At 45.6% G+C, this 27,723-nt stretch overlaps 1 protein-coding gene across 1 annotated transcript; it reads right to left on the minus strand.

Annotated features, from left to right (window-relative positions):
* Positions 1–3,659: 3,659 nt before the first annotated feature.
* On the minus strand, positions 3,660–27,487 carry wrap53 (WD repeat containing, antisense to TP53). Its single transcript, XM_087982948.1, has 12 exons — positions 27,374–27,487; positions 25,993–26,082; positions 22,757–23,393; positions 21,324–21,422; positions 19,762–19,870; positions 17,771–17,859; positions 15,072–15,162; positions 13,876–14,008; positions 12,073–12,281; positions 10,159–10,262; positions 9,208–9,351; positions 3,660–8,314 (listed from the first exon to the last, which is right to left on the minus strand). Exons 3-12 carry the CDS (start codon positions 23,215–23,217, stop codon positions 8,113–8,115), a joined length of 1,641 nt encoding a protein of 546 aa, XP_087839074.1. The 5' UTR covers positions 23,218–23,393; positions 25,993–26,082; positions 27,374–27,487; the 3' UTR covers positions 3,660–8,112.
* Positions 27,488–27,723: the final 236 nt, after the last annotated feature.

Genomic DNA, 27,723 nt, shown 5'->3' on the forward strand with positions numbered 1-27,723 from the left:
AAACACACCCCTCAGTCCAACTAGTTCATAATCCCAAACTAATCTAGTCCCACCTGCCTGCTCCTGGTCCATATCCCGCCAAGCCTTTCCTATTCAGACAGACTGTGTGTATGTGTGAGTGAGAGAGTGAGAGAGTGAGTGTGTGAGTGTGAGAGAGTGCCTTTGCATGGATCTGTCTGGATGTGGCTCTGTGTTTTTGCCTGTGCCTATGGGTGGGCAGCTCTCTGCATCTTTTGTGACTTTACTGGCTCTTAGGGAGTCCACAATGACTCTGTGTGGAACGTAGCCACACTACCAATACCTTGGACATGAAGCTAAAGGTGAAATTAAGGATGAAGAGAGGCCATGGGGTATTCCCCCACACATGAACCCTCCTGCTAAAACTCATCACCCTAGTATCCCAGGGCAAAAGATCCAGAGGAGTAGAATAAAGTTCGGAAAATGGAGAGCAAGTAGGACGAGAGGCAACCTGATAGAAATTTATACAGTAGTGCGAGTTGTAGATGGAGTCAGTGAGAGTTGTCGTTTCCCTAGGATGGGGAATTTCAAGACCAGGGGCACATTTTTAAGGGGAGACAAGAGAGATTTAAAAAAGACACGGGGGGGGGGGGCAACATTTTTACACAGAGAATGATTCGCGTGAGGAATGAACTTCTAAAGGAGGTGGTGGATGCAGGTAGAGTTACAATGTTTAAAAGACATTTGGATAAGGACATGAATAGGAAAGGTTTGGAGGGGTATGGGCCAGGAACAGGCAGGTGGGACTAGTTTAGTTTGGAGATTATGGTGGGCAACGCACTGTTTGAACCAAAGGGACTGTTTCTGTGCTGTTCTGTAAGACTCTATGACCTTTCCTATTCATGTGCTTATCCAAATGTCTTTCGAGTGTTGCAACGTACCCACATCCACTACTTCCTCTGATAGTTCACTCCACACACTGACCCACTCTCAGTGTAGAAAGGTTGCCCCTCATTGTCCTTTTAAAATCTTCCCTCTCTCGCCTTAAGAAAATGCCCCCGGTTTTGAACTCACCCATCCAAGGGAAAATATCTTGGCTATTCACGTTACCTATGCCTCTCATGATTTTCATAAACCTCTTAAAGGTCGCCCCTCAACCTGCTGTGCTCCAAATGGGGGAAAAGAAGGTAGATTTAAAACAGCCCAGGAGGAGTAGAGTAGGGGAAAGCAGAGAGATTTACAGAAGAGAATTCCAGAGCTTGGAGTGCCAATCAGCTGAAAGTACAGCACCAATGATGGTGGGAATTGAGGGTTGCCCCAAGAGGCCAGATTTAGAGGAATGCAAAGATCTCTGAGGGATATGGGCCTGGAGGAACATACAGAGATAAGGAGCTGATACAAGGCCACAGAGGGATTTGAAAGATGCAAGAATGACTTCTAGACAAGAGGAGACACCAAAGTTTGAAGCAGCCTCAGTGTAAGTTAGAATACAGGGCAAGGTCAAAATCATAAACGGTAGAATGCCAGTCTGGGATTCTTAGAATAATAAATCACGATAGGTATTTATAACAGGAATTCACAACAGCATTGACAGCCACTCAATATCTTGGCAGCGTCCACTGCCCATCATGTATTTCCCTTACAGAATACCTGGACACAGACAAGATCAGAGGTAGACAGCCATGGAATGTACACTTTCTGAATCTATTGCTAACCTTGCAAGATTGAAGCCTGACCCGGCTGCATCACTTTAAGGGAACTGAGACTATGGTGTCCACCATTTATAAGGCATGGGTCAGAAATGTGTACTCTCCAACATGCCATTCAGCTCAACATCATCCATGACAATGCAACCCCACATGATTGGCACCCCATACGTCTTAAATGTTCACACTCTCCACCACCAATAGAGTGGTAGCACCTGGAGGTCCGTTAGTCCCACCAGGCAGAACCAAGACTGACACTCCCACTACACAACCAAGGGAATGCTGTGCTGTCGGAGATGCTGTCTTCTGGAACAGTATGGATTAGAGGGGTGCTGGAAAAGCGCAGCAGGTTAGGCAGCATCCGAGGAGCAGGAAAATCAATGTTTCAGGCAAAAGCTCCTCATCAGGAATGGATGAAGGGCTTTTGCCCGAAATGTTGATTTTCTTGCTCCTCAGATGCTGCCTGATCTGCTGTGCTTTTCCAGCACCACTCTAATCTTGACTCTGGTTTCCAGCATCTGCAGTCCTTGTTTTTACTTTCTGGAACAATATGTTTAACCAAGGCAGTCTGTCTGCTCAGTGTCTCCCTCTCACGAACTGAAATCCATGGGTGGTGGCTAACACCCCTCCTTCAATCAATCACATCCAAAACAGATCATTTACCATCCCTGACATCTTGCCTAACAGAGTTGTGAGTGCATGGAATGTGTTGCCAGCTGAGGTGGTGGAAGCAAAGTCATTGGGGACATTTAAACAACTGCAGGACATGTACATGGATGGCAATGAGTTGAGGGGTGCGTAGGTTATTACTCTATTTTACATTAGGATTAAGTCTCAGCACAACATCGTGGGCCTAAGAAAAGTACAGCACAGAACGGGCCTTATGTTCTAAGCAGTGACTGGGCTTTCGAAATCACTTTAGGATGTGGTAAGAGCCTATTTCAAGTGCAGCCTTTCCCATACTCCTGAAGGATGAGAGGGGTGACAAAAGAAAAAAATAGGTTAAGAATGGAGTTATAGAATATGGTGGCGTATGAGTTAAAAGGTGGCTAGCAGAAATAGTGGTGCAGAGGGAATTAGGTGTAATCTGGTAGCAGGGTGCAAGAACAGGAGGACATTTATTTATCAGGAATAAGAGGAGCCTATTCCATCTGTTGTACAGAGGACAACAAACTGATTTATTCTGGCAAAGAAATCAGTAGCTTGCTTTTTGTATCAGTGCACAGTGGTATCACTGACTAGAGAAGTCAGCCTGCCGTTTCCAAGAGCCTGAGATCTTTGTGTTGTTACAACTCTGGCCTCCTGCATCTTCTTTCTCCCTTCACAACTGACGTTATAAGAAGGACCTAAATACGTTCCCTCCCTAAACCTCTCCCCTCCCTTGAGAAGCTCCTTAAAACCTATCTCTTCAATGAAGTCTGTCCTAACATCTCACTTTGTTGTAGCATGAATTTCATTTGACAACTGGTCCAATGGGATGGTTAGATTGGTTCAAGATGCTACATTGATGTAACTTGTTGTTGGCTGAAATCCTGCAGTTGCACTCACCCTTACTGGCCATGAGATGGCATCTCATACACACTGCAGGGATGGCTTCAGGGAGCTGCTGGATGAAATTGAATTTGACAGTCCCAGTTCTGTGGCTGACAGTGATTTTACAGGATAGTTCTGTGCACGGGTGCTTTCAAAACAATGTTTAATTCATTGCTCATCACTAGTCACCCTGATAACTGACCGGTATTGCATTGATGTAGCAACATATTCCAAGAAAATACTGGTGACTGAAAGCTGGTCTCGAATATGAGTAACTTGCAGGGTCGCCAACAAAGGTGGAGTGTAGAGAAGCACTGCTCCCTCACACAGAACCAGCACAGGCACAGCGGGTCGATTGGTCTCATTTGGCACTATATGTTCCCACAAAGGGGAGCAGACAGAATTCTCCAGCAAAACGCAGTCGGTAAAGGGAAATACAAATGAGCAAAGAAGAATCCATGCTAACTTTGATCTGCAATTTTTTTTTATTGATGACATACAAAACAGTACAAAAGTCAAACTCTGCAAAACACTCCCAGGCAACATGCCCAAAATACTAAGAAACAGGAAGACTCCTGACAGATGTTCCTAGCACTTGCCATAAACAGTTAACATGCTCAGTTAAAGTGTGCATTTCATTGTGAGATAGTCAGTCTAGGTCACCCCTGAACAGACTGTTCATTTTTTCAAGACTTCTGTTTGTTTGTCCAGACTTGCCATTATTGCCCCACATGAGAAATATTTCCATTGCTCTGCCCTACTCTCATAGATCAATTCCCCACCTCCCTCCCCACACAACCAAGCAGTGAAACAACAGCCCAAAAGGAAACAGAAAATGGCTCTGCTCGACTGGCTGCTTCCTGGGCGATAGTGGGTGACGGCCTAAAGCCCAATCCCACTCACCCTGGCACGGAGCATCCAGACAAGGTGCAAGTTGGTCCATTTCCCAGCCACAAGGTGAGGTCTTCGTGCTGCCAGGTCAAATCAGTGCCCCACACTGATCCTCACCCTAATCACAGTGGACGACAACGGGTCACCTCGAATGCAGGGGTGGGAGGGGCTTTGCCACTTTGAGAACACTGATGCGAGGTGGTAAGGCAGGCATGGCGGAGAATTCACTTCTGTGACAAGAAGCTTCTTTTTTTATATTAAAAATAGTACACTTCTGAAATAGGTAAAACTCCATACAACTTATTCAACAGATGAAGATCAAATAGATCTCTATGGGGATGGAGAGAGCCCCTTCGAAGTGCACGTGAACCAACTCAGTTACGATAGGGGCTATTCCACTTGCAGGCTGTCCAACTGTACATTTATACTATTTGGGACCATGCATTGGAAACTAGCTGTCCTCAATACCCTGCCCGTTATTAACGTTGCACCTTTTCACTCGGCCCTTGGGAGTGGGGAATCTGCAACTTACCCTTGGCTCCTGAATCCCTACCCTGGAACCTAAACCCACCCACTCTGCCTCCTCCTTGCCCTCTGCTCCCTGTGGCTGTGAAAAAGAGAAAGCGAGAGAGGGAGCGAGAGAATTCTGTTGCTTCGTGGTCCCAAGCTCAGGGAGCCCTAGCTGTTCCCAGGAGGACCAGGTCTGGTCTAAGCTCCAGCTGCATCTCGGAAGATTGCGAAGAACTGCAATGCTGAGGGAGGCCAGCAACTCTAAAGACTTGTTACGAACATCAGTTGAAGCGAGCTGCTCTAACAATCAGCTGGCAAGACAAACAAAAAATAGTCTTTGATAATAATCAAGACACAGGTTAGAGTCGGCCCCGTTTAGCCCCCAGTCAGCCCAAACTGATGGTTATTGAAAGGGGACCTGAATCCCTGCTTTGTTGCCTGCAGCTGCTAGTTATAGGACCCCTGTCGCAGAGGGAGCCCCATCTGCAGTCAATTAAGTGCCAGCTCCAAGCACAGCTCCCTGGCCTCGACTTCAGTCAATGTTGTTTCTGGAAGCAGAGCTACGAGGTCTCCCTGCACAGGCCAAGGGTGAAACGTCATCGCCCTGGTAGCCAATTCCTGTGGTGTTTTGCTTTTGAAAGAAAGGCAAAAGAGCCAGGATTGCAGAATATGATCCATCCTTCAAAATTATCAAAACATTCCCGCGTTATTAAGACAGGAAACTTAATCTATCCGCGGCAGTGGCCCCTGATTAGAGGGAATATTGGCCTCTTGCGGATTTGTAGGCAATGGAAAACAAGGGTGAATCGTGCACCGCGGAACCTGTTTCGAAAAAAAAACACCACAAACATAAACAGAGTAACTTTAATCGAGTCACATGTAAACTTCTGGCACCGGTCGGTGTTTTTCAGTTCCGTGCTCCAATGAATAGGTCACTTGTGAAATAACATACACCACTCTACAGCAAGTAGCCTTGTGCTCTCACCAAGGCAAGGTGCCCTGTTTCAACTTCAAAACCATAAAATGATAAACAGAGAGGAGATGTTTTCATTTGTAAATGAAGACCCCAGACAAGACAATGGCTATAAGATCGAATAAACAGGGAGTTCAGGGAAGGTTCACTCGGCTGATTCCTGGGACAAAGGAGTTCAGCCGAGGAGGAAAGGTTCAGCAGGAGTTTCGAAGGACCAGGGGTGATCTTATTGAGACGTACAATGGGAAGGGCGAGAGGGATAGATCTCAGAATCCCTACAGTGTGGAAGCAGGCCATTGGGCCAATCAGGTACTCACTGACTCTCCAAAGAGCATCCCACCCTATTCCAGTAACCCCACTTTTCCCATGGCTAACCCACCTCATATGCACATCCCTGTCCACAATGGAACAATTTAGCATGGCCAATCCACCGCAACCTGCACATCTTTAGACTGTCAGAGGAAACATATGCAGATATGGGGAGAATCTGTGCAGAGTTTACACACAGTCTCCCGAGGCTGGAATTGAATCCAGGACCCTGGTGCTGAGAAGCACCAGAGCTAACCACTGAACCACCGTGCCACCCAGTAAAGAGATGGTGAAAGGATAGGTCAGTTTCAAAATAAGGGATTTCCCCTCTCTTCGTGATCGTTAAGTCTTTGGAATTCTCTTCCCCAGAGGCCAGAGAGATTGAGTCACTGAATGCATGTGACACTGAATTAGACAGACTCTTGAATCATAAGGGAGTCAAGTTTTATTTAGGGGACATAGGGTCAGGGGGAGAGAATTGACAGGAAAATGGAGCGCAAGTCACAGGGACATCAGCTACAATCTTATTGAGTGACAGAACAGGATCGAGGGTCCCAACAGCTTCCTTCTGCTCCGAATTCTCACCCTAAATAAGAAAGCCTGGTGTATATTCCATAGCATATGTTTTGTTGTTTGCAAGAGATGAAATCTCAATTGCTGGAGGTTGGCAGAGGTGAGCGCAGGGGTGACCTGAATGTCCAGCCAATGAATTCGGCCTAGGGTCAGCATAGGAAAGGGGACACCACTTGTACTGCAGCCAACTCCTGTTCCTTTTCCTAATATTCTTATCTGATGAAATTGGGGAACTCGCTAATGCAGGGAGTGGCTGAGGTGAACAGCATCAATGGATTTAAAGGGAGTCTGAATAAACCTGCAAGGAATAGAGGGATAGGGTGATCAGTGAGATAAAGACAAATGGGTGGAATGTAAAAACCTGTCAGGCTAATATCCTTCCCTTTGCTCCCCGCTATCTGCAGAGTGCAGGAGATCCTAAACACAGGTCCAGTTTATCCATTTCAATCTAGTAATCCTACAGGGCGATCCCCATAGCTTCTACCTATTGAATACCACTCAAACTGGTCCCAAGGGTGCAGCTAATCACTGGCAAGTCAACAGAGCCCAGTGCTGAACTGAAACGAGGTAAAAGATAGAGGAAATGTTCGAGAGCTGGCCAGCATTCAAGAGGAACGTGTAACAATCAGGTTCCACTGCAGGAGGTCGCTGTTTGTATCAGTAAGCCACCAGCCTCTCAGCTGCACGGTTGGCCTTTCCAGATATCAGCATTTATTTGGAGGGGATGAGAGTGGGAATTGATTCTGCTCGGTGTGGCTGGGGAGGGTAGTTCCTTGAGAAGCTGGGCATCCTTTGTTAACTATTCAAAGAAGCTGATGAAAACTGCATCCCTCCCGTCTCCTCACAGCTGTTTCATCCCTTGTGCAACTTTGTCCACTGATTCCCCTGTGAAGATGGGCAATAAATCCATCGTCCAATAATCACTGACCATTTAACTCTCAAAGCTTCCAGAAAATGTGTGCTTGGCAGTAGGACTGTATACGGAGACTGGGAAATTGATCAGCCAAGCTCTACACTGTCCCCCATCAAACACTCCCAGGGCAGGGACTGCACGAGGTTAGGTAAACCTGCCCCCACACTGTCTTCTTCAAACACTCCCATAACAGGTAGAACATGAAGTTAGATACAGAGTAAAGCTGCCTCTACTGAGCCCAGAAAACAGCCCCAGGGCAGGGACGGCATGGTGTGATACAGAGTACAGTTTCCTCTACTTTTTAATTAAAAGTAAAGGTCCTTCTACATTCTCCCCATCAAATACCCCCCAAGCTGCTGCAGCCTGATTCACACTGTCTGCTTAATGACAATCTACAGCACAACATCAAATCATTATCATTCTCTCCCCTCTGCCAAAGGCATTGACGTTTCGGTCACTCCCAGAGCCCAAGAGACTCTGAAAGAAAACAGAGGGTAGCCTTTACCTCATCTCTTGAAATGAGTAAAGGACAACTCGTAACTCAATCCAGAAGCCTAGAGAGAGCCGAGGATAAGTCAACCTCCCAGACATTTGCAAAAAAACAACCTAACACAAGCAAAGCAACGTTACCTCGGTCACCTGGGAGCGATTTTATTTTGTCGCAATGCACAGATGCTCCATCCTAACCTCAATGCACGTAAGGCAGTATTGAGAGTGTCAGTTAGTCCAGCTCTTACACGGAGTCGTCACTTTGAACTACCTCCCAGTGTGCTGGCCTGCGTCGCTGGGCCAGGCTGCTGGGAACAAAGCCACAACTTCATGGAGTTCTCAGCCTTGATGTTGCGGTGGGTCATCAGGATCCCATTGCCCTCGTCCTCGCTCTCGGCAGGCTCCGGGAACTTGCGCTGCCCCGAGGTGGTGGCCAGCAGGTTCATACGTGGGTGTAGGCTGCAGAAGGGGGAGCAAGCCACAGGGTCAAAGGTTCAACATGTGAGGCAAACAGTAGAATCTTGCTGAGACTGCCAACTCTTACAATAACACTGTGTGTGTAGAGTGCTTTTCAAACTGTCCTGATTAACGTACTTCACTGGGCGTGTTAACCAAACTGAAACTGAGCCACTTGAGACAACATCAGGACAGGTGACCAACAGCTTTGTCCAAAAGGTAGGTTTTAAGATGCACCTTAAAGGAGGAAGGAGGTGGAGGGATTTAGGAACAGAAGTTCAGAGCTCACAGCCCAGGTAAATGAAGGATGGCCATCAACGGTGGAGCCATAGAAACAATAGATGTGCAAAATATCAAAAAGAGGAGGGTCAGGGACATTGGAAGACCTCGAGACTGGAAGAGGTTGTAGAGCTAGGGAGAGTGAGGCCACTAAGGGATTTTAGAACAGCATCAGAACTTTTATAATGGGCTGCCAGGCTGGGAGCGAGTGTCGCTCTATGAGGTTGTTGGGGAATACGATGGGATGCAAATGAGGAGGTGAACAGTCTCAGGTAAGCTCACAATACATTGGAACAAGTCAAGCCTTAAAGGTATGGATAGGGATTTCAGCTACAGATGAGCTGAGACAGGGAAGAAAATTTGCAGTGTTACTGATGGTGGAAGCTGGCAATTTTGGTTCAGAGAAAGGGAAGGCATGAGTTTAACTCGGTCAAAAATAAAACACAAGCTTTGGTGGCTCCCTGGACAGTCTAAATAAATTGCAACCCATCGACCTTGCTCAGGATCTTAGCTTCAGATCTTTCTTTTACCCCTGGGCAGGATTGCTGCACACCTCTCTCTGCATCATCACCACACCCCAAAAAAAATGTTTCTGCTGAGTAACCAGTGCAGCTTACCTGATCCCGTTAACACAGTCCTGCTGAGTGTGAAACTGAAGAATGGGATCGAGGATGCAGTCCTTCCCCTCAGTCGGCGTTAGTGTGGTGTCCCACACAGAAACTGTTCCCTCAGTGTTCCCACTGACTACATAGCGCCCATAACTGTGCAGGAAGGAAACACCAACATCAATTCTTTGCTCAGCAAGCTCACCCAAACATTCACACGATATTAGTCAGATTGGCCTTGGAGGGTTAGTTAAAGGATAAATATTGGCCAAGACAAAATGGGGACAACTCCCCTGTCTTGTCTGGAAAGAGCCATGAGAGATTTTGTTTGCATGTCCACATTTAAGAGCATGGCTAATCAAACTGTACACTGATTTCCACCTTCCTATTTGCCCCCAGTTACCCCTGAACACACAAGTCAAGAAGCCTCCACCACTCACTAAGGAAAAGAATTTCAAAGAGGGGAAAAGAAACTCATTAGTCTTAAGTGAAAGACTCCTAATTTTAACATTGTGCCTCCTAGTTTCCCCTAAACGGAGCAAATATCTACCCCATCATCCCTACCCCACCTTCCTCCAAGAATCTTACATGCATCAAGAAACTACATCTCGTCCTTCTAAATGTCAACACATTTCGACCCAACCTGTTCAAACGTCTACCGTGCAGTGCCCCGGGTTATTTGGAAATGTCAGCACAGATCGTGTGCTCACGAATCTGGAATGGAACGCTAGCCAGTTTTATCTGCCAACATTCACCACTGAAAATTGCCATGTTCACATTCAGTGTCGCTGTCAATAGTCACAATGGACACTAGGAGTCAATCGGGAGCATATCTGTTGGTCCACCCCATCGGTTGACCAGTGGGGCCACAGCACTGGCCATAAACACGGTGTTGAAAACTAAACTCCTAATCACTAAACGACCACTAGCAACTCTCCAAGAAAGACTGAAAGGATTACTCACACATCCAGATCAAAATACATCCTCTGATTGGTGATCGCTGAGCGGAGCATGGAGAACAGCACTTTGCCAGGCTGGCGTAGATCCCAGCACAGGATTTCGGGATCCTGAGGGAAAGGAGAAAAAAAAGAGTAGTTTGAAAACAGGCTTTTGGAAATGGAACCGAGTAAACTTCAGGGAGGTGAACCATGAATAAGTAACAGTATTCAGGGAGTCTGGCAGGTCGTCTGAAAGGATAGAAGTTGGTACCAGAGCACGATATAAAACAGATGGCTCCCCATTCACACCCAGGAACAAAGCACAGTATAGCAAAGGAGATCATTCAGTCCATAATGCCTATGCTGGCCCTGTGACGCTGCTATCCAATTAACCTCACTCTTTTTTCCCCCAGAGCTTTGCAAAAGCATGGCCTTTTGACATCTCAATCCAAATTCCTCTTGAAAATTTTGAAAAGTTCGGCTTTCAGATTACAACAATTCGCAGGGTTAACAAAAATTCTCCTTTCTTCCTCTGTTTCAGTAACTCACGTTGACTGGACAGCTGGCTTGTGGTGTAGTGATGTCAACAGCATGGGTTCAATTTCCAAACTGGTCGAGGTTCGCGTGAAGGACTCTCCTTCTCAACCTCTCCCCTGAGGTGTGGAGACCCTCAGTTAAACCACCACTAGCCAGAATTGAACAGCACAGAAACAGACCCTTTGGCCCAACTTGTACATGCTAACCAGTTTTCCTAAAGTCATTTAATCCCACTTGCCAGCATTTGGCCTATATCCCTCTATGGAGAATCTGGGGTATAGGGAGAGGTTGAATGGGCTCGGACTGTTTTCCCTGGAGGGTCGGAGGCTGAGGGGTGACCTCAGAGTTTTATAAAATCAGGAGGGACATGGAGAGGATAAATAGACAAAGTCTTTTCCCTGGGGTGGGGGAGTACAGAACTAGAGGGCATAGGTTTAAGGTGAGAGGGGAAAGATATAAAAGAGACCCGAGGGTCAACTTTTTCACGCAGAGGGTGGTCCGTGTATGGAATGAACTGCCAGAGGAAGTGGTGGAGGCTGTTACAATTGCAACATTTAAAAGCATCTGGATGGGTATATGAATAGGAAGGGTTTGGAGGGATATGGGCCCAGGTGCTGGCAGGTGGGACTAGATTGGGTTGGGATATCTGGTCAGCATGGACGGGTTGGACCGAAGGGTCTGTTTCCATTCTGTACATCTCTGTGACTCTAAACCGTTCCTATTCATGTACTCATCCCGATGCCTTTTAAGTGTTCTAATTGTACTGACCTCAAGAGAGAGAGCGAGCTAAAGGGGAGTGAGAGAGTGATGTGCAGTGACAGTCCTCCCACCATGCTGCATGTAAAGGGTTCACTCACTCTGAGTGACAGAAGGCAATGAGCTAGTCTGAAGGAAACAGGTACAAACAGAGAACTGTCTTACTGAGTGCTGTCAATTAACCACCGTCTAAAGCAAACAAGACAAAAGGATTTCAACTCACCTGCAAAGCCAAGAATCCCAAAATTAACTGCCCAACGATCAATGCTCCACTGTTTACTCTCTATCACTGACCCAGAGACTGTTCCATATAGCTTTTATCTTATCTTGGACTCGCTTTTCATTTCATGTTACTTTGTATCTTACATTCATATTTATTTTGCAGCTAATAAGCTCAATTTTCTATTAACTCAAGAAAGCGAAATGAGATTGGCTGCTTTTGAAACATTAATTCATTTGGTCAGCGAGAAAGACATTCACAAGGGAGCGATCTTTCTAAATTATCCTTGCTCCGACCAACCCGAGGAAGCAGATTAATGAAGGAGGGAGCCAGTTTATCCTCCTCCCCTGGAAAGCTACTGCGACATCTGGTCATAACGCTCATACTCAGAGTACCTCCTGGTCCTCTCAAAGACTCCCAGCTTACCTTCCGCCCCCCAGTGTAAAGCAGGTTTCCATCGGGTGAAAATGTCACGTGTGTCACTCCTCCCTGATGGCCCTGTAAAATGGTGAGCACAGTCCCCCTGTCCCTGGAGTACAGTCCCACTGTCTTAGAGTAGGAGGCACAGGCGTACAGGTCATGCTCTGGGCTGAAGGCAATGCACGAGATGATCCCAGTCTGCCCCCGTTTCTTCACTGGAAAGAGAAAAAGAGAGAGAGAGAGAAAGGCCAGTCAGTGGAATTCTGTAGTTTTTCATTGCTGGCTGTTCACTGGAAATTGGGGGAGGGGGGGTGCTGTTCTGACAACCTTCCCACCAATGCTGACTGCATTCCCTGCACACTGGCGTACCAATCAGCTCTCCCCCCCACTAGGATCTCGCATCATACCAAGGCTTGGTGAACCAACTTTATAGAAGGTGCTATGGACCACATGCAAAACAATCGTACAGAACTGAATATAGCCCTTTGGTTGGTCAGTCCTGTGCCAGCTGTTTGAAAAAAAACTATCCAATTAACTCTGTTCTCTTGCCCCAGGAGCAACAGAGGCTGAGGGGTGACCTTATAGAGATTTATTAGGTCATGAGGGGCATGGATAGGGTAAATAGTCAACATCTTTTCCTTGGGGTGGGGGAGTACAGCACTAGTAGGCATAGGTTCAGGGTGAGAGGGGAAAGATATAAAAGGGATCTAAGGGGCAACTTTTTCACATAGAGGGTGCTGTGTGTATGGAATGAGCTGCCAAAGGAAGTGGTGGAGGCTGGTACATTTAAGCATTTAAAAGGCATCTAGATGGGTATATGAATAGGAAGGGTTTAGAAGGATATGGGCCAAGCACTGGCAAACGGGACTAGATCAGGTTAAGATATCTGGTTGGCATGGACGAATTGGAGTGAAGGGTCTGTTTCCATGCTGTACATCTGACTATTCAAATATCCATTTGCTCCTGCTTAAAAAGCCAAGGATTCTGAGATCCCCATGATTTCTCGAAGGTCATTACAACTCCAACCAGACAGTATCTATGAAGGTACAATGCTCCGTCAGTAATGGACTGGAAGTGTCACCCTGGATTTTGTGCCTACGGAGCGGAACATTAATCTACAACTTGCAGACTTGGAGAACTGAATTCAAGATGTACTGGTATTGGAAGCAGTCCAAAGATGGTTCACTAAATGATACCTGCTCTGGAGGGACTGTCTTGTGAAGAGAGGTTGAGTAGATTGGGTCTGTACTCCTTGGAATAATGAGGAATGAGAAGAAACCTTATTGAAACATTCAAGATTCTTAGGGGACTTGACAAAATAGATGTGGTGAGGCTGTTTCCCCTTGCGGGAGAATCGAGGACCAGAACAGAAAATCTCAGAATAAAGGGTGCTTACACATTTAAAACAGAAATCAGGAGGAATTTATTTAATTTTAAAACTAACATTCTTTATCTGTTAAGGATGGGTCACTAAGTATAATCAAGGCTGAGGAAATCAAGGGATATCGGGAAAAGGCAAGAAAACAGAGTCGATGGTTAGATCATGATCTCACTGAATGGCAGAGCGGACGTATATGGGCTAAATGGCCTGCTTCTATGCTTATGGATGTGATGGTCAAACAAAAAGGAACTCAAAGTCAATTGTGGGCAAGACCAGAGGGAGCAGTAAGTTTCAGCCCCACGGAATTAAATAGAACGATGGATCAAAGTAATTCCAAACTGACTCAACAACAAACTGATAAATGATCCTTCTAATCAATAAACCCTAATTCCCTCAGACCAGTTCTGAAAGAAAGCAGTCAGGCATACCCAGGGTTGGTCTCTTCTCACACTCTCGGCCTGGACGAGATACGTCGAACACCCTCACCATCTTGTCAAAGCCACAGAACAGCTGATTCCCATCGGGTGTGAAACAGAGCGAGTGAGCAGACGTCAGCTCATCCTGCAAGCAGAACATTCAAACAAACTCTACAGCCCAATTGGCAATGGCAGTTACCTCTACTGGTTGACATGCTATACATCCTCTGAGTATCAGATATATTCCACTGTCCCTTGATTACCTCCCACCTTCCATCACTTCAAATTCATCCAAAACCCTTACTCCTAATGCATTCGGTTCCATTCATTCATCACCGCAGTTCTCGACCCCTCTGATATCTTCACACTCCTACAACTCTGGGCTCTTGCACATCGTGATATCTTTTCCTTCAGCTATCTGGAATCTAAATTCTGGAAATTGACTCGCTAAACTGCTCTGCTTCTCTCTTTCACAAGAACCCTTCCCTTAAAATGTAGGTTTTAAATTAAGCTTTTGCCCCAATTCTCCTCAATATCATGTTGCCATATTTTGTTATGATATCAATCAAGTGCATCATGTAACCATAACAGAAAGTGATACCTTTTGAGTGTACGCCACCTCTCATGTGTACCTGGGGGCCACTCTCTCGTAATCAACCAACTGTAAATATTAACACAAAATCAGAAATTGCTGGAAAAGCTCAGCAGGTCTGGCAGCATCTGCAGAGAGAAATCAGTTAGCACTTTAGGTCAAGTGACCCTTCTTCAGAATCTAGTATTTAGTATTTAACTCACTGCCGCATCTCTTCCAGGCATGCTAGGTCTGAGGAAGGATCCAAAACGTTAACTCAAGATTTCTCTTCACAGATGCTGCCAGACCTGCTGAGCTTTTCCAGCAATTTCTGTTTTCGCTTCTGATTCACAGCATCTGCAATTCTTTCGGTTTTTTATCTTGTAAATATTAGCTATCCCATTACATGAGGAATCACACAGGAATGTGACCCGCAGAGCACACTGAGTCAGCAGCTGGTCACTGGTTATAATCGGGGCTGCTTGTGCCCTCAAACTTCAACTTCAACCCTTGCACAGAATTAGAACAGCAACTCAGCAACATCACACACAACTCCATGTCCTAGGATTCCACCTGTTAAAGCTGCTGGATGTACTTGGTGGAGAAAGTTAGAAGGTTAAAGCCACCTGGGACTTACCAGGTGATTGTACGGCCGGAACGTGGCCCGTAGGTCCCCGTAGAAAGCGTCCCAGATGTGAATCGGATTGTCGCGGCTGCTGCTGGCCAGACTGCAAAAGGAATGGCAACAGTACAGAGTTCAGAAGCCATGCTCTGACCCACTGTCTCACCTCACATTTTAGTAGTTAGAGTGGATTCACAAGGACAAAGAAACTGGCTAACAAACTAAACACGGCTGAGGTGCCGCGTGGGTATGTAAAAAGCAATGCTTTCGTATAAAGCCAACTAATAAGAAACCCACAAGTACTGGAATTGTGTACAGCACACAATGCCAACATGGCCCAGGAGGCCACCATTCAGCCCACCAAAGAGTCATATATCATGCAAACAGGCCCCTAGTTCAATTTGTCCATACCAACCAAATTTTCCAAACTAAACTAGTCCCATCTGCCCGCACTTGGCCCATATCCCTCTAAACCTCGCCTATTCATGAACTTACCTAAATACCTTTTAAATTTTGTAACTGTACCTGCATCCACCATTTCCTCTGCTAGTTCATTCCACACACTAACCACTCTGTAAAATAAAGTTGTCCCCATGTCTGTTTTTAATGTCTCTTCTCTCACCTTAATCCTCCAACTATTTGCCCAATTTCCTTCTGAAGGCAAATTTTGACAGCATATTACAAATTGTTCAATTTTTCTCCCCTGGCCCAAATCTGTCACCTTTGGTTTTCGACCAAACTGCTATACAAACGAAAAAGAACTCTGGGCTCTGGCCTCCTGAGCAGGGTTACATATTGGGATTGAGCCCCCAATCAGTGACTGCTATCATGGAGCTTGGACTAATTTCCGATAGCAAACGAGATATTTTGGTTATGCGATGTGTTTTGTTTTGAACAGACAAAAGATAATTCATTAGGAAATAGAACTGGACAGCTACCTGCAATGTAAAAATCTCCAGGGCTGTGAAGAATGGAGGAATTGGACTGCTCTTTCAAAGGGCCAGCACAGGCACAATGGGCCGAGTGGTCTCCTTCTGTGCCATAAGTTCGCAGATTAAATAACTTTTCTCATTGCAGGAGAAACCAGTCACTTGTTTCAGTCATTCATGGTCCTTTTGCGACTGCGACATTTTATCACTCAAGGAGAACATGAATCTTTTGCCCACCTAACTATGGACCAATGAAATTGCTTGTATCAAAAGTTGCACGCTCCTGCGATGTTGATAGTGGATTAAGCACAGCAGGTAGTATGTGAGGGACCCTTAAATCCAAACATCAAAATACAATAACATTCCTGTTGTGGTTCTGTTCGCCGAGCTGGGAATTTGTGTTGCAGACATTTCGTCCCCTGTCTAGGTGACATCCTCAGTGCTTGGGAGCCTCCTATGAAGCGCTTCTGTGATATTTCCTCCGGTGTTTATAGTGGTCTGTCCCTGCCGCTTCCGGTTGTCAGTTCCAGCTGTCTGTTGCAGTGGTCGGTATATTGGGTCCAGGTCGATGTGCTTATTGATTGAATCTGTGGATGAGAGCCATGCATCTAGGAATTCCCTGTCTGTTCTCTGTTTGGCTTGTCCTATAATAGTAGTGTTGTCCCAGTCGAATTCATGTTGCTTGTTGTCTGCGTGTGTGACTACTAAGGATAGCTGGTGGTGTTCATGGATGCGGATCGTTAGCTGTCTTCCTGTTTGTCCTATATAGTGTTTTGTGCAGTCCTTGCATGGGATTTTGTACACTACATTGGTTTTGCTCATGCTGGGTATCGGGTCCTTCATCCTGGTGAGTTGTTGTCTGAGAGTGGCTGTTGGTTTATGTGCTGTTATGAGTCCTAGTGGTCGCAGTAGTCTGGCTGTCAGTTCGGAAATGCTCTTGATGTATGGTAGTGTGGCTAGTCCTTTGGGTTGCGGCATGTCCTCGTTCCGTTGTCTTTCCCTTAGGCATCTGTTCATGAAATTGTATTTGCCAAAAACGGATACCCGCGCAATTTCATCAACAGATGCAAAGGGAAAGACAACGGAACGAGGACATGCCGCAACCCAAAGGACTAGCCACACTACCATACATCAAGAGCATTTCCGAACTGACAGCCAGACTACTGCGACCACTAGGACTCATAACAGCACACAAACCAACAGCCACCCTCAGACAACAACTCACCAGAACGATGGACCCGATACCCAGCATGAGCAAAACCAATGTAGTGTACAAAATCCCATGCAAGGACTGCACAAAACACTATATAGAACAAACAGGAAGACAACTAACGATCCGCATCCATGAACGCCAACTAGCTACGAAACGACACGACCAGATAGCCTTAGTAGCCACACACTCAGATGACAAGCAACATGAATTCGACTGGGACAACACTACTATTATAGACAAGCCAAACAGAGAACAGCCAGGGAATTCCTAGATGCATGGCACTCATCCACAGATTCAATCAATAAGCACATCGACCTGGACCCAATATACCGACCACTGCAACAGACAGCTGGAACTGATAACAGGAAGCGGCAGATTCAAGCCACTATAAATGCCAGAGGAAACATCACAGAAGTGCTTCACAGGAGGCTCCCAAACACTGAGGATGTCACCTAGACAGGGGACGAAACGTCTACAACACAAATTCCCAGCTCGGCGAACAGAACCACAACAATGAGCACCCGAGCTACAAATCTTCTCACAAACTTTGAACAATAACATTCTGCACTTACAAACAGGTCTCAGGAGCCATCGATGACATGATTGGGTACCAGCAATAATCGTATATGGTATCTCCCTCAGACATACGCAAGACAGCACTCTGCAAATTTATCCACAAGAGGTAAGATCAATAGCAAAGGAACCAAAGGGGAGATGAGAACTTAGCTTATTTTTTAGAAAATTGTTTTGATTTGTTGAGGTGTGGAATGCACAGAGGAAGGTTTAACATAGCTTTAAAAAAATGGAATTGGATCAATACTTTAAAGGAAAAATGTTGCAAGGGCAGTGAACAGGGAGAGAGTGGAACTAATCAGAATACTCTTTCAGGTACAATGGATCAAAAGACAAGTTACTTTTCATAGCTCCTTTGATATTCTAAACTGCCCCACAAGTATATTATCAAGCCAGATTTGACATCCATGTATGGAGATATTACAAAAGGTTGGTTAAAAAGATAGGTTTTAAGGAATACTTTAGTAAAGGAGAAAGTCATTGAAAAGATTACCACTGAGCAAGTATGCAACCCGACTAGCTGTATAGATATTGTGGCTATAAAAGGTCACAAGATGGGAATTCTGCAATGACTAATTGACCTCCTAACTCCAAAAAGCCTATCCACTATCTAAAGGAGTGTGAAGGAATACTCCCTGCTAGCTTGGAAAGGTGCAGCTCCAACAACATAAGAAGCTTGACACCAATCAACCGAGTTGATTAGCACCACATCTAACTACCTCAATCTTCACATCCTCCACTAGCGACGCTCAGTAGCAGTAACGTGTGCCATTGACAAGACGCATTGCTGCAACTTGTCAACCCTTCTTCGAGCACTTCTTCCAAAACCATGACACCAACCATCTCAAAGGACAAGGGCAGCAGATGAACTGGAATGACAATCACCAGCAGCCAGTCTCCCTCCAACCCACACATCAATCTGACTTTGAACCTCCTTCACTGCTTTTGAGCCAAATTCCTGAAATCCCCTGCTTGACTGTACTGTGCACATACCTACAGCTTAAGGACTCCTGCAGTTCAAGGCAGCTCTCCACAACCTTCTCAAAGAGTAATCGGGGTGGGCAATAAATGCTGGACTAACCAGAAATACCTACATCATGAAGAAAATAGTTTTCAGGAAAAACTGCCATGTATTTTTATTCACATAAAAGATGAGCAGGAATCTGGTCACTTGAATCTACTCTGCTATTCAATGTGACCATGGTCGATTAACTCCCTCCACACCACTTTCTCCTCAGCTCAGTCTGAAATTACAGCTTCTTGTGCCCTCCTTTTTTGGAGTGCTAGCCTCTCAGCGCTCCCAGCCAAGCCTTCTGGAAATATTTTAAATGCATCAAATGAGAAACCCCACTACATAAACTTTCTACAGTTAAAACAGGGGAGTGCCTCATAGCATCCAAAAAAAACACTTGCCTCACTGGCAGAAACAACTCTACTTATTCAAGAGCTTGAGTACATTGGTTGCAGGAATGAGAGATGACGATTAAAATTCAGAAGCATTGCAGGCAGCCTGGTTTGGCATCTTCAATTCCTAAATGTACCATGGAGCACCTAGCACCACATAAATCTAGCAATTTTCATATGTCTTGAATGGGAATAGTCATCTCCCAAAGCTCCTGTATTAGGGGCTGTGCTGGGAATCCCACCAAAATGCATCTATAACGCACAATGACAATCCCTTATTTAAGGTGACAGGACCTTTCTACAGTAATCCAAGATAATACCTACAGTTTAGAGCTGGCACAAATGCACACGTTATAAACAAGTTGGAAAAAGGACATCGGAATTTGTCGGGCTCATGACATTCAACCGTGATCAAATAACTCAGAGATAAAGACGCACTGAGGGCTGGAATTAAACCCCACTCTGACAGGAAGTGGTTATGCTTCAGAAGGGCAAGACATTTGGGATTGGTGTGAGATCTCGTTTTTGCAAATCCCTCTCACTGTAAACACCGAGAGCAGTGCAAGCGGGTCAAAGAAATAGATACCATTTCTGAGAGGTCAGCCAACTCCCCGCTATACAGCTCAGAAGGGAGGTTAAAGATCCGCAGTGTATTGTCAGCACTGTTGGTCAGAATGCAAGAACCATCCGGTGCCCTGAGATAAAACACATGACAAGTCAGTAAAAGAAAAGGTGCTTCTACTCACCGCGATTCACAGCAAAACAAACTTGGGAAATGAGCCACTTAGACAAGCTCATTCAAGTGAAAGAACATAAAAATCAATCTGCTTTATGAGCTACAGTAACCATTGCTGTGTGATGCCATCAACTGTTCTGAACTGTACCAATGGAGTATCTTAATTTTCGACAATCAAGAGTTGATTTGATCTCTGTACTGTTATAAGGCAGACAGGGTGAAACTATTTCTGCTGGTTGGGGAGTCTGGGGTTAGAGGGCAAAGTTAAAAAACTAGCGCCAGCCCTTTCAGGAGTGAACTTCAACACAAAGAGCTATTGAGGTCTGGAACTCCCATCTACAAGCAGCAACTGGTGCTGGATCAATTGTTAATTTTAACTCTGAGATTGACAGATTTTTGTTAACCAGAGGCGCTGATATAAAGATACGGGGGCAAAGTGGGGTAACATGGAGTTTGAACACAGGGCAGCATGATCTCACCAGATCGCAGAATACGCCAAGGAATTCACTGGCCTCTTACTGTACCCGGGTGTCTCAGGGTTCCAGAGGAGATCAGCCTAGCCTGCTGGCATACAGCAAGCACAGAATTCTCACTGCTAAATTCCAAACCACCCACTGGGGAGGATGTGCAAAAGACCACTGGAGTGGAGGACTACAGAGCCCAAGAGTTGTATAGGGCTTGTGAAACTTACAGGGAGAGGCACCTGACACCAATAGACACAGCTCTCCTCTCAAGCCACAAACAAGGTGCGAGCCACAGGGAATCTGGGATGATATCATTTGGCCAATGACTGCTGCTGGACTGACAGCCCCCAAATTAGCTGATCACTGTTAACAACAGGCAAGTCCAGGGAGGAGAACAAAATCTGTACAGATTCTGGATATGAACAGAAAAGCAAACAGAGTCATAGTGCCCAGAAACAGACCCTTCGATCCAACTAGCCCATGCTGACCATGTTCCCAAATTAAACTAGTCTCACTTGCCAGTGTTTGTCTCATATCCCTCCAAACCTTGCCTATTCATGAACTTATCCAAATGTCTTTTAAACATTTTAACTGTACCTGCATCCACCACCTCCTCTGGTAGTTCATTGCACATAAGAACAACCCTCTGTATAAAAACATTGTCCCTCATGTTCTTTTTAAAACTTTCTCCTCTCACCATAAAAATATATCCCTTAGTTCTGAACTCTCCCATGCCAGGGAAAAGACCCCTGACATTCACCTTATCTAAGCCCCTCATGATTTTATAAACCTCAATAGGTTATGGGTCAAGAAAAGATCAAAACTCCCCCTAAAGTCAGATAAGTCTCACCCCGTCTTTACACAAGACTGTGATTTCTTAATTTTTTGATGCCTTTTATTTGAGAAACTTCCAAGACTTTTCCAGGTTTTCCTGCACCCTGCACTCACCATTTACAGCCCTTCAGGAAGTTTTCCACTGTTCTTGAGTACTCCTTCCACGCACCTGAGAGAAGGTGAGGCGCTTGGGTGAAATCATATCCGATCTGACTGAAAAGCAGCAGAAAGTGCAGACACATCAGAACTACAGGGTAATTAGCAGCGTATGGGTAAAGCACTGCGGACAATGTAACCCCTGCCAGTCAGTGTAAGCATGTGAAGTTCAGTGAAGTCTGGTGGCAGGGTTGAGAGTGCACCTGTGAAAAACAGAAACACCAACCAGTACCATTCTGGATTGTACTGAGTGACTATGTTCTCTGGAAAGAGCATTACGATACTAGGGGAGTACTGAGTATTGTCATCAGCTGTGGCTTTACCTTCTGAGTCAGACAGTCACAGGTTTCCATCGGGGGGCATGAGCACAAAAATCCAGGTGACAGTGTCTGTGCCAGTGCTGAGGAAGGTGCTGCAACTGCTGTATTCCAGAGGAGACATCAAACCAAAGCCCTGTCTGCCCTTTCAGGTGGGCCTAGACAGTCCCAATGAAAGGCCACAATTTGAGAGCTCTCCCCAGTGTCCCTGGGCCGACAATAAAGCAGATCAACTGGCCTTTATCAAATTGCTGTTTGTGGGAACTTATGCACAAGTTGTAGTTTGTGCTTACAGCACTTCTTACGTTGCAAGAAGGGTCTACACTTCAGAAGACTACCTGTAAAGCTAGGACATGAGAGGGGCTACAAAAATATAGTTCAAGGCTGCAGTTCACCATCACCTGAAGGGTACATACAGACAGGCAGTTAATGTTAGCTTTGCCAGCAACACACACATTCTTTGAACGAAAGTGAAGTCCTTCAATAGAAAGGAAAAAAAGTCAAAATTTATAACTCCAGACAATATCCAGTCTCTTCCACTGGAATCGAAACAACAATTGGTGCCATGGGCTACAGGGGCTGTTTTATGACGAGCAGCCTACATTCTCTGCGGTGTGGTAAAACAAGAGGTGATCTCATTGAGATCTACAAGATTTTAAATGGATTTGACAGAATATGCGCGAGGAGATCATTTCTGCTGGTTGGGGAACCTAAAAGATGAAGGACACAACGTCTGGTTAAGGGAATGATCATTTAGGACTGAGATGAGAGGAAACATCTTCACTCAGAGTAGGATGAACTTTTGGAATTCTCTTCTCAAGAGGGTTGTGGCTGTTTCATCATTGGATATATTGAAGGCTGGGATTGATGGATTTTTGGTGTCTCAGGGAATCAGGCAGGAAAGCCAAAGGTAGATCACTGGCGATAATTTTACTGAAAGCATAGGCAGGACTACTCCTGAACTTTTTTGTGTTCTTAAATTTCAAGGACAAACCATTTCACACATGAAATGGTCTATCATGGAGAGGTTTGCCAATGCATTCAGAATTGTACAACTGATGTGGAGTTACTTACTAATAAACGCCTTCGCTGCACTGCTCTGCCCAGCTCTCACTTGCTTGCTCGGTCTCCGTTTCACTCTTGCCATTTGCATCTGGCTCCAGTGGATCAGGAAGACATTCAGATTCATGCCCTCCACTCATCTTCTCTGCCAGTTTGGGCAACTCAGAGCCTGAGTCGCCTGAAGGGCTGTCCAGGTTAGAGACCATGGAAGGGTCAGAGGCCATTGGAGGGTCAGAGGTTGGCAGGACATCACTCCCTTCCAAACTTTCAGCTGAGTTCGCAGCTAGAGGCAGTGGTAAATCACCGATTCCGACCCGGGCAACCTTGGCCAGGGGCTCACTGTCTCCTCCACCTCGCCTCTCAGAGTCACTGGCCTGTTCCGCCAGCCCAGGCTGATCGGTCAGGGGATCCAGTGCACTGTCGCCCTCTTGGGCTGATTCCACGCCAGGCTCCGCCATCCAGTCCGTCGCCATGGCTTTCACAACAGTCAGATACCTTCGGTGCTACACGGGTAGCGCTTTTTAAAGTTTCTTGTACGGTGCCTGGCAGCTGGGCGCTGGCACACTGTGGAGGCCTTGTGACGGAGCGCTGTATTCATCACAACAGCCAATGGTGCTGTGGGAATGAGATCCGAATGTCACAAACGCTGCTGAAAACAATGTAAAGTTCGGAATTAGAGAACACATTTGCATATACAAACAGCTAAAAGGTCAAAACTGCTCCCAACCTAGCGACTAAATATGAAGTCAGATAAAATCATCTGAGGTATTGATAAGGTGAACATCTTTACCCTAGGGTGGGGGAGTTCAAAACTAGAGGGCATTGGTTTAAGGCGAGAGGGAAAAGATTTAAAAGCAATCAGAGGGGAAACATTTTCCGCACAGAAGGTGGTGCATATACGGAATGAACTGCCAGTGGAAATGGTAGATGCAGATACAGTTACAACGTTTCAAAGACAGTTAAACAGGTAGATGAATGGGAAAGGGATGTGGGCCAAATGTTTAGAGGGATGTGGGCCAAACAAGAGCAAATGGGATTGTTTAGTTTGGGAAAACTGGTCAACATGGGTGATTTGGGCCAGACTGAGGTGTACACCACCTTCAGGATGAAGGTTTCCTGGCCATCAGAAGCTGGGATCCGTCATAATTTCACCCTTGTCTCAGAATGGTGTTTTTTTGCAACATCCACCTGCCTTGGCTTCTTCCTTGTTGAGTAAGTAAGTTTGCAGATGACATCAAAATTGGAGGTGTAGTGGACAATGAAAAAGGCTACCTCAGATTACAATGGGATCATGATCAGATGGGCCCACGAGCTGAGAAGTGTTGGATGGAGTTTAAATTAGATAAATGCAAGGTGCTGCATTTGGGGAAGCAAATCTTAGCAGGACTTATACACTTAATGGTAAGGTCCTAGGGAGTGTTGCTGAACAGAAACCTTGGAGTGCATGTTCATAGCTCCTTGAAAGTAGAGCTGCAGGTGGATAGGACAGTGAAGGTGGTGTTTGGTATATTTTTCTTTATTGGTCAGAGTATTGCATACAGGAGTTGGGAGGTCATGTTGCAACTGTACAGGACATTGGTTAGGTCACTTTTGGAATATTATGTGCAATTCTGGTCTCCTTCCTATCGGAAGGATGTTGTGAAGCTTAAAAGGGCTCAGAAAAGATTTACAAGGATGTTGCCAGAGTTGGAGGATTTGAGCTATGGGGGAGGTTGAATAGGCTAGGGCTGTTTTCCCTGGAGCGTCGGAGGCTGAGGGGTGACCTTATAGAGGTTTATAAAATCATGAGGGCATGGATAGGATAAATAGACACGGTCTTTTCCCTGGGGTGGGGGAGACCAGAACTACAGGGCATAGGTTTAGGGTGAGAGGGGCAAGATATAAAAGAGACCCAAGGGGCAATGTTTTCACACAGAGGGTGGTGTATGTGTGCAATGAGCTTCCAGAGGAAGTGGTACAGGAAGGTACAATTGCAACATTTAAAAGGCATCTGGATGGGTATATGAATAGAAAGGGTTTGGAGGGATGTGGGCTGGGTGCCGACAGGTGGGACTAGATTGGGTTGGGATATCTAGTCAGCACGGACAAGTTGGACCGAAGGGTCTGTTTCCGTGCTGTATATCTCTATGACTCTAAGTCCACTTGCTCAACAAATAAACCAATCCGAGGGGACAGTTCCTCCAATTTACCCTACAAAATCCTCTGATCAACCTAATTAGATAGCCCCTAATCTTTAAATCGAATCACTACAACCCCTCCTCACTGGCGTGGCCTCTGGTTTGAGAGTTAAGTTGATGACAGAATAAATGCATTTGGCCTTTGTTCTCTGGAGTTTGGAAGAATGGGAGATGATCACATTGAAGCATCCAAGGTTCTGAAGGGTTTTGACAGGGTAAACATAGAGGCTGTTTCTGCTGGTCAGGAAATCCACAACACAGGGTGGAGAGGTAGTGGTGGGGCACTGTCTCACGATAATGATTTGATCCTTTATATAAACTGAAACAGCCAATTCAGCCCCTCCAGTCTGTTCTGCCATTCAATGAGATTATGGCTGATTTTTAGTCAAATTGCATTGGCTCATATCCCTTAATATCTTTTGCTTAACAAAAAAAAAATCTATATCAGATTTAAAATTAACAACTGATGTAACATCAACTACCAGTTCTGGAAGAATGTTCCAAATCTCTACAGCTGAGATGAGGAGAAATTTCTTCATTTAGAAGGAGTCTTTGGAATGCTGTCCCCCAGAAGATTATGAATGCTCCTTCACTGAATGTATTTAAGACTGAGATAGCCAGTTTTTAGTCTCTCAGGAAGTTTAGAGATATGGGGAGTGGGCCAATAAGTGGATTTTGGAATAGATCATCAGACACGGTTACATTGAACTGTGCAGCAAGAATCCATTTGCATCTTGATCTTTTATTAGAAGATTTAACAAAACTGAAGGAAAAGTTCCAACACATGGAGAATCTGGGATTGTTCTCCTTGGAGTACAGGAGTGAAGTTGTAATGCAAATGATGACAGAGTTTTCACTGGGAGGGATTAGGAAAAAATTATTCTGCGAGCAGGACGGCTGGTAACCAGAACTCAAACTCAAGGAAACAGGCAAAAGAGCAAGAGGGAGGATTCAGGAAAGGTGGGAGGTGGTTATTTTGGGAAATGAATACCCAGTACGAACCAAACTGCCCATTTAAATCTTATGAAAGATCTATATGAAAAGCTACAGAATGAAGATAGTGTCACCTACCCTTTGTACGCAGAGGCCTTCTAGCAGGACCCACAATGTCACAACGGGGGCGAATCAGCCAGAGATTTGTTCCAACAGCAAGACAAATGCCTGTAGGACAACAATGAATTGTGTCAGGCACTTAGCGTAAAAGGGTAAGGGACTTCTAATGAAAGATTGAACGAGCTATCCTTACAGCCCTGATACCTTCAAGAAGATGATTTACCTCAAGACTTTTTTAAAAAAATTGAACTTAAAGGCAGATCATGAAAATATTTTTTGCACCCGGCCAAGCAATCAGAAAGGCTAATGTAATTTTAGCCTTTATAAGAGGAGGAATAGCATATAAACAAGAGACTTGTTAAAACCATACACTCCTGGTTGGTCTCCATCTGGAATGTGGACAGCAGTTCTGGAACTTAGAATGGATAAGGCACACACATTCACCAGAATGCTACCAGGGCTCCAACATTAGATTGTGCAAAGAAAACACAAACTGATTGTGTTTCCTGGAATATACATGGCTGAGGGTGAGCTGATTGCACTTTTAGGATTTTTGAAAGGAATTAGAGTAGAAAGATGCAAAGTTTCCTACTTGCTTGAGAGTCTACGACAATCAGACTTAGCCTCAAAATTACAGCCAAAGTTTTAGCTTCCAAAATCAGTACAATCCAAAACAAGTCAAAAATCAGTTTTCAGAAGTTAGGAAATACTTCTTCATTCACTGGGTGGTAGAAGCATCAAATTTTCTCCCGCCAAAATCAGGAGATGCTAAGCGGAATTTGTCATTTTAACCTCTGAAATTGATTACTTTATGCAAGACAAGGGTTATAAAACAACACGGAGGCAACACGGTTGGTTCAAGACCTGATGCCGATTAGCCATTCTCCTGATGAATAGCCAACAGCTATTTGTAAAAATGCGCCAAATTCCAGACTGGGTGAGGGCCGGGGGCAGGTTTGGAAGGGTTTCTGGATACCCAAATTTTGAGTGTTGGCTCAAAACCCTAAACAATCATGGGGACTGGAAGGAGATTCTTAAAACCTCAGATAACGGGGGGGGGGGGGGGTTGCCCTGAAGCTCACGATTGGGTGGGTTCCTTGAAACCCCAGATAGTGAGGGAGGGTTTGCCCTGAAGCCCAAGATTAAGGGAGGGGCCTCTTGGAACCCTATATAATGGGGGGCTGCCTTGAAGCCCAATTTTGGGGGTGGGGGGGATCCTTGAAACCCCAGATATGTCGTGGGAGTGGGGGTGTCCTGAAGCCGAAGATTGGGGGTCCTTGAAACACCAGATAATGAGGGGGTTACCCTGAAGCCCAAGGAGAGAGGGGATTCCTTGAAACGGCAGGTGCGGGTTGAGGTACACAGTCTCCGGAGCCCTGGGAGGCGCTGAGTGACCTGCCTGTGCAGGTGAGTGGTGGGAGGGGTGGGGGGAACGGGTCGATCAGTCACTCCGCGGAGGAAGCGGGAGCCGGAGCCAGAGCCAAGGCCATCTCGTCCACCTTCTCCCTGAGCTGCAGCTTCACACAATCACCGCCGGGGCCGCCGCCATGTTGGTGAGGTCAAAGACGCCGCTATCGCGAGAGCGAACATTCCCCGCCCCCTGAAACTCCAGCAACCTTAAATTTCCTTCATTTTCCCTTTAAAAAAAAACAAAACCCTCCACTTGGGGTTGCTCCTTTTACATCGTGACACCATTTGTGTGTGGTGGGTGAAGGGGAGTCTCATCCTATTAAAACCACTTCAGGAAAC

Source organism: Chiloscyllium plagiosum, unplaced genomic scaffold (genome assembly GCF_037043375.1).
Source record: "Chiloscyllium plagiosum isolate Xiang-an unplaced genomic scaffold, Cpla_swu_hap1 HiC_scaffold_44, whole genome shotgun sequence".
NCBI classification, from domain to species: domain Eukaryota; kingdom Metazoa; phylum Chordata; class Chondrichthyes; order Orectolobiformes; family Hemiscylliidae; genus Chiloscyllium; species Chiloscyllium plagiosum.